The sequence below is a fragment of the Neoarius graeffei genome, chromosome 11 (assembly GCF_027579695.1).
Source record: "Neoarius graeffei isolate fNeoGra1 chromosome 11, fNeoGra1.pri, whole genome shotgun sequence".
NCBI lineage: Eukaryota > Metazoa > Chordata > Actinopteri > Siluriformes > Ariidae > Neoarius > Neoarius graeffei.
In genome coordinates, this window is record NC_083579.1 from 55,325,763 (window position 1) to 55,340,252 (window position 14,490).

Below are 14,490 nucleotides of genomic sequence, written 5' to 3' on the forward strand. Positions count from 1 at the left end.
GACTGCAACTCAGACACAGTACTGGGCACCAGCCACTCTGCTACCGCTGCAATCTTGCCAGGGTCTGTGGCCACCCCCTGATCTGATACGACATGGCCTAGATAGCTAATCTCCCTCGGAAAGAAGGCGCACTTGCTTAGTTTTGCTTTGAGGCCTTCCCGCTGAAGCCGACTGAGCACTAGCTCCAACCGTTCCAAATGTTGTGCAACCGTGGATGAATACACAATAATATCATCCAGATATAAAAGCAGCGACTGGCACTGCTGGTCACCAAAGAGACGCTGCATGAGACATTGGAATGTAGATGGAGCATTGCAGAGCCCAAATGGCATTCGATTCCACGCAAATAAGCTAAATGGGGTGCAAAAGGCCATCTTGGGCTTATCCCGTTCAGTGACCGGAACCTGGTTATATCCACTTGCCAAATCCAAAGTGGAGAACCAACGGGCCCCGGTCAAAGCATCCAGCGACTCTTCGATGCGTGGAAGTGGGAACGCATCCCTCCGGGATTTGGCATTCAATTGGCGGTAATCAACACACAAACGCAATTTACTGTCCTTTTTCTTCACCAAAACAATTGGTGAAGCGTAGGGACTACTGCTGTCCCGGATTACCTGGGAGTCAAGTAGTTGGTTTATGTGTGCCTTCACCATGTCATAATCAGACAGGGGTATCCGGCGATACCTCTGGCGAACTGGCACATCATCCAGGAGCGGAATATCATGAGAGCAGATTAGTGCAACCCACATCATCATGGGCAGAAAACACAGTGTCAAACTGCCTTAACAAAGCACAGACTTGTCCCTGTTCAGAGCTAGACAGAGAACTGGATAAGTCCAGTTGAGTTATTTGCTCCTGAATGGTGGGTGTCACCGAGTCAGCGGTGTGAGAGGCAATGGTAGCTATAACTGAAGAAACCGCTGACACACCTGCAGGCAGACTAACCACATAAACACATTGTAGCGTGCCTAAGGCTATACGGGGATACAAAAGAATGTCAGTGGTACCAACATTAACGACTGGAATACAAGCCGTACCATTGTTGACCCGTACCAAGGCTGGGGATGCCAGCAACCCTGAAGGCAGGCCGGTTTCCAAGGGCTCAAGCAATACAATGCCACTAGCATATTGGACCGAACAAGTGGCTGGAACCAGTTTCATAAACCCACCCGGTACACAGCAAGCTCTTCGGCCTCTGACCTTCACCCGACCTATTGCACTAGCGGAGGGCTGGATGTCGGTCTGGTGGCAATGCTGGAAAGCTTGGAAAAGAGGTGCCGGAGCCTTGGATATCAATGGATCCTTCAGGAGAGCTAGCCCATGCTGGCCGAACAGCTCTTGGTAACACCTACTCAGGACATTCATTCCTAGTACCCCAGGCACCTGATTAAGGGCATCTGGGGGGTCCTTGACTACCAAGATCCCACAGTTTGGCATTACCTTACCGCAAAGCTGGACATCCAACTCCATGTAACCAATATAGGGGATGGCCAACCCATTGGCGGCACGAAGCTGGAGCCAGTTGCATGATTTCAAACTACTCGGCCCCATGGGTGCAAAATGCCTTTGAAAGAAGGTTTCAGTCACAGTGGATACCATAGATCCAGTGTCAATAAGGCAGGGCACCTGTACCCCTCCTATAGATACATCCAGATGAGGACAAGATGACAACAAACTTGCTGTACTAGACCGATCAGTCAACTCCTGTGAGCCAATAAGGTTCCCAACCAAGCTGTGACTCAGCAGCTTGGTGGGTAGGAGTTTCCCGCCAGGGTAGACAATTGAGGTGGATTGCCACTAGAGGGCCGGTCCGTGGAAGGCATGGCAGCCTGGGCCTGCGATCGCACCCGCTCACCATCACATTCACGGGCATAATGTCCAGGGCGCTGACGCCTATGGCAGATCAATAGCTGCCGTGGAGGAGGACGGGAAAACTGACGAGGCGCCTGCATTGAAGCAATACTTTGTGTCAGCTGATTCAATTGGTCCTGTTGCCGTTTAAGAATCTCCTTCAGTTCACTGAGCTCAGCGCTGTGTGACTGACCGCTACTCGACAACTGGGATCCCCCCTGGACGCCATACTGTATGCCCTGGGTGGCCAGCAAGGAGTAACTACGGGCCCTAAAAGCACCCGGCATGCCCTCCCGTTCCCACCTAAGTGCCTCTGCACATACCTCGAGCAAAGTAGCTTGTGGCTCCCTTCGTACCAACTGTTTCAATTCTCGGCAAAGGGCACCATCTAAAACATGCTCGGTAAATTGATCCCGCAGAAGAACTTCGGAATTGGGCACTGAGTCAGGAGCAGACTGCTTCACTTTGTCCATTAGGCTCAACAAGGCCAAAGAAAACTCTTGCAGGGTCTCTCCATCCTGCTGTTTTCTGGAGAAGAAACCCTCTTGGAGAGCGACATAAGATTTAGAACACCCATAAAGCTCCTTCAAGATGGAAATGATTTTATCGGGGTCCTTGCGTTCCTCACTAGGCCGAAATTTAATCTCCTCTCGCTTCCCCCACCAGATGATCATAAAGAAAGAAAGCTTGCTCGGAGCGCACCAAGTGTCGTGCACGCATACATGCCTGAGCCTCTTCGACCCACTTTTCGATGTTCATACCAGACCTACCACTGAACTGTGGACATTTTCGGTCGCGTGGCACAAAAACAAGCCTTTCTGTTTGTGGGGCAACATTATTAGCCGATTGTGGCACTGCATCATCATCACTTATGATTGACGGCGCATTTGAAGACACTGAAGATGCCTCAGCCGAAGTAGCACTCAGTGGCCTAGCGGTAACCTGTTCCTGTCGCAATTTGTCATTCTCAGCCCTTAACTGCGCCACCAATTCCCTAAGTTCCTGCAAATTGTCCGTATTATCCATAATAGAAGTAGGGTTACTTACTCAGAAGGAGACCAAGGGACCGTGGGAAATCCAAGACCGCAAACCAGCTAGATGGTAATGGATCGCAAGACAGACGTTGCCGCTTTGTCCTCCAACAAAAAAAAAAAAAAAATCAGGAAGGGAAAAACAAGACAACACATAACACTTATACAACACAATCATCCAACCACTATTAAAACCAGAACAAACACACACACAAAAAAAAACACGATACAGAACCACACGTCTCCGATTAGTTCATCCTGCTGGCTACGCCAGATTGCAACAGTGCCGAGAAGGGGCACACTACTTTAAGCAATTGTATGAACGACAGAGACGTGAGTTCCGTGTCAAAACATATACAATCTTTTATTTTTCTTCAATCAACACAATAATCTTAAAATACCGGCAATAAAATCTCTCACACACACATACACACATACCAGACAATGGCTTATGGGTGGTGCTGCCCCCTGATGGAGGTGTTCGACAGCAAACCCAATTGTGCTGAGGTAGAACAAAATTAACAAAAACACCACAAACCAAAATAAAACACAGCAAACCAAAAGAAAACACACAAAAAGCAATTTAAAAATTACAGCACACCCGGTTTGGGCAGCGAAATAAGCAACTAATTGCAGGGCGGCAGTCACCATGAGCAAACAGGAGGAACAAGAGGGGGAGAGGACAAAACGGCAACTCTGATCTCTCACAGTTAGATATCACACGGGCCCTACTGGGAATAAAAATACATTTACTTGACTGCAGCAACTGGCTATCACAACTAGAAGAAATAAAAAGCAAGAGCCTACCGAATAGCTGGCACACACCACCAAAAAGGAAGCACACGCCGCCGAGGGAGAGACTTCGTTTACCGAACCGTCTCGTGATGCATGCTGCAAGCCAAGAATAATGTCAACACGCTGCCCCACGAAATGTTCAGTATACACGCAAGTAAGTTTGTAAACTCACCTGAGCAAAGATCAGCGAGCGCATCGGAGGGAAAAAGATGGAGCACTACTGCTAGGCAGTTAGCGAACAAGCAGCCAGAGTGAGCAGTCAGTGGCAAAATGAATTCCCTCCGAGGCACAAGCAACGAGGATTGTAGAAGCCAGAGCCGCTAGCCTTGTATGTTCCTCTCAGCAAAAAAAAAGAGCATTTGTACAGCCATCCGGCTTTATACAGGTGTGGCTAGTGGTCGCCCAATCGCGAGCCCAGGTGAGGCACCGCTGAGGGACCGTCACCAAATTACCGTTTCATTCCAACCACGCACAAAAGAGGCGCAGATACAGCGACGATCACCAAATTAACAGCACTACTGCTACACCTGTATGTGATGCAGTGCCATCTAAGGGCCCGAAGATCACGGGCACCCAGTATGGTTTTCCGGCCTTGACCTTTACGCACAGAGATTCTTCCAGATTCTCTGAATCTTTTGATGATGTTATGCACTGTAGATGATGATATGTTCAAACTCTTTGCAATTTTACACTGTCGAACTCCTTTCTGATATTGCTCCACTGTTTGTCGGCACAGAATTAGGGGGATTGGTGATCCTCTTCCCATCTTTACTTCTGAGAGCCCCTGCCACTCCGCTCTTTTTATACCCAGTCATGTTAATGACCTATTGCCAATTGACCTAATGAGTTGCAATTTGGTCCTCCAGCTGTTCCTTTTTTGTACCTTTAACTTTTCCAGCTTCTTATTGCCCCTGTCCCAACTTTTTTGAGATGTGTTGCTGTCATGAAATTTCAAATGAGCCAATATTTGGCATGAAATTTCAAAATGTCTCACTTTTGACATTTGATATGTTGTCTATGTTCTGTTGTGAATACAATATCAGTTTTTGAGATTTGTAAATTATTGCATTCCGTTTTTATTTACAATTTGTACTTTGTCCCAACTTTTTTGGAATCGGGGTTGTATTATACTAGCTAAAGAAAATGTAATGACCATTTAAAGGTAGACTGCCTTTCAAATTTTTCAAGAGTAGGTCATAAAAAGAATTTTCCCTGACACCCAGTTATTTTTGTTTAATGGATCGAAAGCTACTGAATTCGAATCAGACTTCCAATTTTATTAGATTGTTTAAGTAGAACAATTATTGAATTTAGGGCCATGTGGCTCTAAATTCTCCACTATTTTTTCCTGCTTCACCATGACCCAATTCAAGATACTACGTCATGCATCACGTGCTGGACTTTCCCTGTTCACGCAAGGCATTGTAGGATACAAATTTGAAACAGGAGAGAAAAATGGAGGATGTCTCATCTCATCTCATTATCTCTAGCCGCTTTATCCTTCTACAGGGTCGCAGGCAAGCTGGAGCCTATCCCAGCTGACTATGGGCGAAAGGCGGGGTACACCCTGGACAAGTCGCCAGGTCATCACAGGGCTGACACATAGACACAGACAACCATTCACACTCACATTCACACCTACGGTCAATTTAGAGTCACCAGTTAACCTAACCTGCATGTCTTTGGACTGTGGGGGAAACCGGAGCACCCGGAGGAAACCCACGCGGACACCGGGAGAACATGCAAACTCCGCACAGAAAGGCCCTCGCCGGCCCCGGGGCTCAAACCCAGGACCTTCTTGCTGTGAGGCGACAGCGCTAACCACTACACCACCGTGCCGCCCAAAATGGAGGATGTGAGTGTGCAAATGAAACGTGAAAGACCGACTACAGTAACGGAAAGCGAGAAGAAAAGATGTTATGTTGTGAAAGAAAGGAAACGCAGGACCAAACTAATAAAAATCGGCAGTCAGTGAGCACCTCGGTGTGATCAGCTGTTCTTTAGCAACAAAATGATGTAACTGTCAGTGCACAGTCAAAGGTAAACCTGTAGATGGCAGTAATGCAACACTGTGGATGCCAGCTGTCGTAAAGCCCAAAAGAGGAAGAAGGTAAACCTGCGCATGCGCACACGGACTTCCTCTGTCTGCCTGACTGCGCGAAGCGAGCGATTTCATGCACATTATTTGCTCGGGAATCCACTCAAATTAAATAACTTCCCAGCCACAGAATGGCCTGATATTTTGTTGTTGTTTTTTGAGATATTATAGAAATAAACATATATCACAATGACCAAATTTCAGAGGGAACTAAATTTTATGAAATCAAAAGGCCATCTTGCTTTAATATAGCAGTCATTAAACTTTGTGTCCACCTACTCACCACTTTCGTACTCAAACAAAATCAGTCCAACACAAAATACATTACTGTATACACTGTAAAATATAATAAGTTGACTTTACTTAAAAAAAATATGCAAAGTCGTTGCCTCAAAAAAAGTCATTTATGTTGATTTAGATAAATTAGATTGGGTTAACTTATTTTTTGTGAGTTTGCAGTACTCAAATTAACTTAGATTAGTTTGATTACATTAACTTATTTATTTTGAGTTTGCAGTACTCACATAAACTTATATTAATTTGATTACATTAACTTATTTATTGTGAGTTTGCAGTACTCATCTTATATAATTTTGATTACATTAACTTGTACTGTAAACTTATAAATAAGTTAATGTAATCAAAATTATATAAGATGAGTACTGCAAACTCACAATAAATAAGTTAATGTAATCAAATTAATATAAGTTTATGTGAGTACTGCAAACTCAAAATAAATAAGTTAATGTAATCAAACTAATCTAAGTTAATTTGAGTACTGCAAACTCACAAAAAATAAGTTAACCCAATCTAATTTATCTAAATCAACATAAATGACTTTTTTTGAGGCAACGACTTTGCATATTTTTTTTAAGTAAAGTCAACTTATTATATTTTACAGTGTAAGGTATAAATGGTCATTATCCTGAGAACAGTAATATCATCCCTTTTTCTCTTGTCCTCTCTGCTCAGCTCTTCATAGCATCGGTCTTACTGGAACCAGAGCTGGGTCTGACGCCCATGCCCTCTCCTGCCCACCAGAGTTATGGCACCATGGGCAACTGCCAGGCCTCAGTGCACGAGGAAGAGGGGGCAGCTGGGAAGGATGTAGAGGAGACAGTGGAGACGGAGCTTGAGGACACACCAGGACCTGTCTGTTCAAACTCTCTGATGGACAGCCCAGTGGATTACCAGTGATACCCATGCACCTCTACCAGCAAAATAAAAGCTCCCTGCCTCACCTTAACTCGAGGCTGTTACTAAGGCACAATGCTGCATTATTTTCCTCCAAAAACCATTTCAGAAATGGATCTGGTACAATGTGTGGCCTCTCAGTATGTCTGTCTGTCTGTCTGTCTATCTTTCTCTCCCAATCTTTCTTGCTTTGTAGCCTTCTGTCTTGTTCTGTTCTCTTCTGTTTTTCTTGAGGCTGATGGAGTCTGGCACCCTTACTGGCAGAAGTAAGGGAAACCGGACCCTGTGCTTTGGAGGAACTTTTCCTTGGCTCCGCTGAATTCTAAGGTCATGTCCTCACTTGACAGTGTTTTTCTGTGCTTATTCTTTGTGGCTCCCAACTATTTGACCCAGTGCACTTCTGTTTCGGCAGGATGTCAGTGAAATTGGACACAAGAAGGAATATATTTGTACTTGTTGCTAGTTGCTTCTTACTCATTTTGATTTTAAAAATATAATATAAGGCTGATTTTACTTACTATTAGGGGTTTATCTTAAGGTGTATAGTACAGTATCACTTTTCACTGAAGGAATGTTGTGCTTTATTATTATTATTTGGGATATTTAGCTGTGTAATTTGGAGGGGTTTTCTTTTAAGCATTTAATCTTTTGTCTTTATCTTTTATTGCATCAAGAACACGGAGACCATCTCCATCAATCCTCAGCTTGTTTGCTACAGCTATTTTTTTTTCTTTACTGCATACTCATGTTTGTTGTCCAAACTGGAATAAAAGCCACAATTATCCCTGCAGTGCAAATTAATGTATTTAGCTAGAACAAGAGAGACACAGAGTCTTGGAACAGACTGGGGTATAAATAACAGGAAAAGCAAATCAAAGTAAAAATCCTGAACTGTTAATTTACAAAATGAGTGAATTATCTCAGCATTTGATTGATTAATTAGACATGACCTTTAAAGTAAGCTATTAAAAAAATGAAGGAAAAAAAACAATGAGACAGATATTGATATTCATATTGCAGTTACATGTCCTTGCCCATGATCTCTAACACTGAATGTTTTCATAAAAACTACCTTCGTGACACATGATCTGCTCAGTCTCGATCTGATGAAGTGTTGCCCCAGCTGCCATAATACTCTCATGATCTTTGTAATTTTTTTTTTTTTACTATACTCTTTGCTGCTAGTGGCTATATGACTAGTTGGGAAAGGGATGGGACAGTTTTCTTGCCAAACTGAATGCAAACTAATGTTTGTTTTGTGCTCTCTTGCTGTGCCTTGAAGAGAGATTTGGGAAAAAAAAAATTTAATGTCTGACAATCCAGCATGGCCTGTGATATGCTGCATGGACTGGTGACAAGAGAGCAGGCGATTACAAAGTGCCAAAAAGTCGAATATGTAATTCATTTATACAGTTGCATATGCAGTGCTCGATCACCTTAGCACTTAAAAAGGAAATCATAAATTCTCTCATAAAGCACAACATCCAGCTTCACTTCCACATTCATCGAGTTCTCTTCCTTTCTGTAGTCCTATTTAGATAAACAGTGCAACACTCTGAGGGATGCAGACTGAATATTAATCTGAGTTATTTGATACATTTGCGCTGAATGTATTTACTAGCATCCAGTGTGTAGAGTTTGTTTTGGTTACCCAGTGGAGGTTTGTGGGTTGTGAGGTTTGTATGTATGACAGGGAGCACGTTGCAGGGTGAGCTGCTGTACTGTATTCCACTGTACCGTATCTCACTGTCCTATAGCAGAAGACAATAAAACACAACTGCAAACAACACATCAATTGTATGTTTAACAGTATTTCTTTACGCACATGTGCAATCACATGACCGAGTCTTATTGGAATTTTAAGGTTCTATCTAGCTGGTACAAACGGGCTAGCATAGCTAAGCCTCTCTTTTTCTTTCAAACATAAAAAGACACTACCAAGTGGCGCAACAGAAAAGTGTCTTGCCTGTCACCAGGAGATTGGCCATGCTTTCTGTGCAGAAGGTGTGATATCTGCTCTGTCCCCTGTCATTCACAGTGACACTAGCCAATCATTGATGTTTGCACACCCACTGATGTGGAAGAGAGCAGATAGCATTTTTGAACAGCAGTTTGAAAAAAATCAGTTGCCGATGTTCTTGGAGGAAGCATTTGTTAGCCTTCACCCTCCCCAGAGATGGATGGTGGGTGGGAATTGGCAGGTGACCAAATTCTGGAGAAAATGGAGTAAAATAAAAACAAAAAGAAAAGGCATCAATATGAGCCTTCAGTTTGGCATCCACATTAGATTATTTGGGTTTACATATCTCTTAAGGCAGATTATTTTAGTCTTTTGTGGAATCATGTGCAACAGCACCATCAGTGGCTTTACATTACACAATAGTGAAATTTCTTCCTGGCCCAGACTGTGGAGTCATCCAGCCAATTACTGATATAGAGTACACAGAGTGAAAATCATCCCAGCATTGACCTCCATCCAGCCATTATCCGTAGCCGCTTATCCTGTCCTATAGGGTCACGGGCAAGTTGGAGCCTATCCCAGCTGACTATGGGCGAGAGGCGGGGTACACCCTGGACAAGTTGCCAGATCATCGCAGGGCTAACACACCGAGACAAACAACCATTCACATTCACACCTACGGTCAATTTAGAGCCACCAGTTATCCTAACCTGCATGTCTTTGGACTGTGGGGGAAACCGGAGCACCCGGAGGAAACCCATGCAGACACGGGGAGAACATGCAAACTCCACACAAAAAGGCCCTCGTCGGCCGCTGAGCTCGAACACAGGACCTTCTTGCTGTGAGGTGACAGCGCTAACCACTACACCACCGTGCCGCCCCCATTGATCTCCATTTGGGCTGATATTTTTCAGCCTGCTTTGCTGACGTATCCATAACACATCATCAGCAATGACTGAGAAGGTGCATGTGAAATGCTGTCATGGGTAATATACAACAACTAAATGGATTATATACTCCATCACTGTTTTACATAAAATACTTTATATCCTTTATCAAAAAAATTCCCATGCAGGGATTAGCCAAGGTTGGCTCATGTGACATAAAATAGTTCCACCATTGATTAAAGGTAGACTGCCTTTCAAATTTTTCAAGTGTTGGTCATAAAAATAATTTTCCCTGGCACCTAATTATTTTTTGTTTAGTGGACCAAAAGCTACTGAATTCAAATCACAAACTTCCAATTTTATTAGGGTTTTTTTCATAGAAGAATTATTGAATTTAGGGCCATGTGGCCTTAAATTCTCCACTATTTTTTCTTGCTTCACCATGACCCAATTCAAGATACTACGTCATGCATCACGTGGTGGGCTTTCCCCATTTGCACAAGCCATTGTGGGATACAAATTTGAAACAGGAGAGGAAAATGAAGGATGCGAATGAAACTTGAAAGACCAACTACAGTAACGGAAAGCGAGAAGAAAAGACGTTATGTTGCGAAGGAAAGGAAACGCAGGACCAAACTAATAAATATTGGCGGTCAGTGAGCACCTCGGTGTGATCAGCTGTTCATTTAGCGACAGAATGATGTAACTGTCAGTGCACAGTCAAGGTAAACCTGTAGATGGCAGTAACCCAACACTGGATGCCAGCTGCTGTAAAGCTCAAAAGAAGAAGGAAAAGAAGAAGAAGAAGGTAAACCTGCACATGCACACACAGACTTCCTCTGTCTGCTTGACTGCGCGAAACAAGCGATTTCATGCACATTATTTGCTCAGGAATCCCCTCAAATTAAATAACTTCCCAGCCACAGAATGGCCTGATTTTTTTAGATATTGCAGGAATAAACATATATCACAATGACCAAATTTCGGAGATAACTAAATTTCACCGATTTTATTATATCTCCTGACATCAAAAATTTAAAAAGAAATTGATGTGGTGTGAGTCAGTCATGGTATATCCTGGATATACCATGAACTTAATTCACAGTTTCAAGCTATACAACCGACTTGAGTCACAGCTGTAGCTCCACGAGCATTTCTGTGTGTAGATCTATATATCATGCCTAGCGAGGCAGGCGATAGCATGGTACATTGCACATGTGCAGGTCAAAGTTCACTCCTATGTAAACAACAAACATGGCTGCCTCCAGTGAGTTTATGCCAAGATTCAATCTTAGCACTTTGGAATTTTTTTGATGAGGGATATAAATCAAATATACCATGCACTGAGAGGCACCGGTAATTATGGATTCTCTTCAATGACTGGCTGCACCCCTCAAGAAATAGTCCTTTACCAGTCACCTTAGAGAATCCATAATTTCAACCAGAGCCTCTCAGTGCATGGTATATTTGATTACTATCGTTGCTTTACATAAAAGGACAGACAACATAACTATACGTTTAGTAATACTGTATTTTGGTTTGACACATAGGGCTACAGACTTTCTGGTTGCCATGTTTGGTATTCAGAGGAACCACAGCATGAGGTCTATCAGCCATTATGGATTTGAAACATCCATCTATCCATTATCTATACCACTTATCTGTCAGGGTTGCGGGGGAAGCTGGAGCCAATTCCAGCTGACTTTGGGTGAGAGGTGGGGTACGCCCTTGGAAGGTTGCCAATCTATCATGGGGCTAACACAGAGACGAACAACCATTCACACTCACATTCACACCTATGGGCAATTTAAAGTAGCCAGTTGACCTAATCCACATGTCTTTGGACTGCAGGAGGAAACCGGAGCATCTGACACAGGGAGAACATGCAAACTCCAAACAGAAAGGCCCCAGTCACCCCGAGGTTCAAGCCAGGCTTGTAGTACTCAAGTCCAGGGCTTGGACTCGAGTCCGACTCGTGCCCTAATTTTAAGGACTCGTGAGTCAACTTGGACTTGAGCACTGATGACTCGGACTTGGACTCAGACTTGTGCATTAACTGCATTAGGACTCATAAATTGGAGACAAGGACTCAGATTTTTTTCTTTATTTTTTGTAACATGCCATAATAATTTGGCATAAAATATTTATATCTGCGTTAATTTTGTACTAATTTCGTGCAAGAGTGTCACATCTGCGCGTCTTGGCATGTGCATCAGATAGACTCTTGGGTGTGCTCCAGACAGCGTGCGCGCACCAAGCGGACTCGCGTGCGCGTGCCGTAAACAACTCGCACCTGCATAGGATTAAGGCGCAATCAGCGCGCCTATATAAAAACTCTGAAAACACACTTACTTTGTGAAGTATTGAATTGTGTTGCTGACGCGTTACTGAGCCTTATTTCCTTGTTTGGGTTCCTGAGCCCTGATTTCCTGTTTCTCGTCTTTGATTCTGCCAAGCCTACGATAGCTTGTTTGTGCCTCACTTGACCTATTGCCTGTTTCACTGTTTTACGATTTTGCCTGCCGTTCTGTATTGTTTACCTGTCTTCACTTATATTAATAAACACACCTTCTGCACTTACATCCGTCTCTCAACCATCTCTGACAGAATACTTCGCACTCCCTGACAAAGAGAATGGACATTCACCTGTTCATACGTCATGTTCAGGAACAAACTAATGTTAATGGCGCTAAAACAGCCACTGTCAAACGGTACAGTTGGAGTCTTGTTCTTGGACTCGACTTGGATCAATAGTGGACTTGACTCGGACTTGACTCGAAATTTGTTTTAATGACTTGGACTTGACTCGGACTTGAACACTGGGGACTTGAGACTGGACTTGGAATTGAGATTTAGTGACTCAACTACAACACTGGTTCAAATCCAGAAGCTTCTTGTTGTGAGGTGACAGGGTTAACCACTGCACCATCATACCACCAGATTTGAAACACTTAAAAAATAGAAATCTGTAATGCAGCTGTCTATGTGCCTTTAAGTGTGTGTGATAGTTTGTGTGATGTGTGTCCCATATCATTCTTATTATGCCATCTGCCATCAGCAACCATGGTGTATATAATGCATTGCTCAACTTTAACAGTTTTATTTTCAAGATACTGTTATGCTCTCAGAAAATAAAGTAAATTATGTGCAATAATATAGGCCCTAAACTATTTTTATGCATACTTATATATATATATATATATATATATATATATATATAATATATATATATATATATATATATATATATATATATATATATATATATATATATGTGTGTGTGTGTGTGTGTGTGTGTGTGTATACAGAGTCTACCTGTAATGTGCAATTTTTCCGAGCCTCTCAATAAGGCAATTTTTCTATACTTTTTCACAGTAGATAATGCAAATAGCCCTCTGTATTTAATCCTTCATTTGTCTAATTTTTATTTCAGTTTTATTTGTTATCTGTTTGACATTTTCTTGCTACTGTAACACATGAATTTCCCCGATGTGGGATGAATAAAGTGAATCTAATCTAATCTAATCTAATCTAATCTAATCTAATCTAATCTAATCTAATCTAATCTAATCTAATCTAATCTAATCTAATCTAAATTATTGTACTTTTAGGGGTACAACAGTTTGTCACTGTGGCAGTATCTTCTAAAGTACTTATTTGTACCGGTACACTTAAAATACTGCGAGGGAACATATAGGTACCTTTTTGGCCCTAATAAAGTACACATAGTTACCTTGAGGTCCAATAATGAGCTCTAGGGGGTACATTAGTGTAGATTGCTAATATATATATATATATATATATATATATATATATATATATATATATATATATATATATATATATACACTCACCGGCCACTTTAATAGGAACTTGTTCTTGATTCTAAGATTCTTGGTGTTGGCTGGCAGGACTGGAACCCAATGTGGTCTTCTGCTGTTGCATGCTGAGATGCTTTTCTACTCACCATGGTTGTAAAGAGTTGCTATGAGTTACTGTATCCTTTCTGGCAGCTCGAACCAATCTGGCCGCTTTCCTTTGACCTCACTTATCAACAAGGTGTTTATTTCCACCCACAGAACTGTCGCTGACTCAGTGTTTTTTGCTTTGTGTAAACTCTAGAGACTGTTGTGTGTGAAAACCCATAAGATCAGCAGTTTCTGAAATACTCAAACCAGTCCATTTGGCTCAAACCAACACCCGTGCCAAAGTGAAAGAAAGTCACGCTTCGAGATCACAATTTTTCCCGTTCTGATGTTCGACGTGAACATTAACTGATTTGAAACGGCATGATTTTATGCATCGTGCTGCTATCAAGGTTAGATAACTGCATAACACGGCAGGTGGATGGGTGTTCCTAATAAAGTGGCCGGTGAGTATATATATATATATATATATATATATATATATATATATATATATAAAATTACAAAAAGTGAAGTTTCATCTTCTTTGACCTTATTGAGGATCAAAGCTTTATGATTAAGTATATTCAAATCACAGAAATGTCAGAATTCTGATTATGTAAGCCAAAGTGGTTGCAGAATACTCGTATAGCCTACAGTAGATAAGAAAAGAGCAGAGCTCCCTTGCATTTATGATATACAAATCAACGCTTAGTTTCAGAATGTGTAATTGTACATTACGGTGTGTTAATTCTTAGTACTCCCATAC

At 42.3% G+C, this 14,490-nt stretch overlaps 1 protein-coding gene across 1 annotated transcript in view; it reads left to right on the forward strand.

Annotated features, from left to right (window-relative positions):
- tmem63c (transmembrane protein 63C) overlaps positions 1-7,140 on the forward strand; it is a 68,433-nt gene extending 61,293 nt beyond the window's left edge. Inside the window, exon 23 of the mRNA XM_060933072.1 lies at positions 6,748-7,140. Coding sequence (XP_060789055.1) covers positions 6,748-6,972 — 225 coding nt within the window. The 3' untranslated portion in view covers positions 6,973-7,140. The remainder of the gene's footprint in view (positions 1-6,747) is intronic.
- The last annotated feature ends 7,350 nt before the right edge of the window (positions 7,141-14,490 follow it).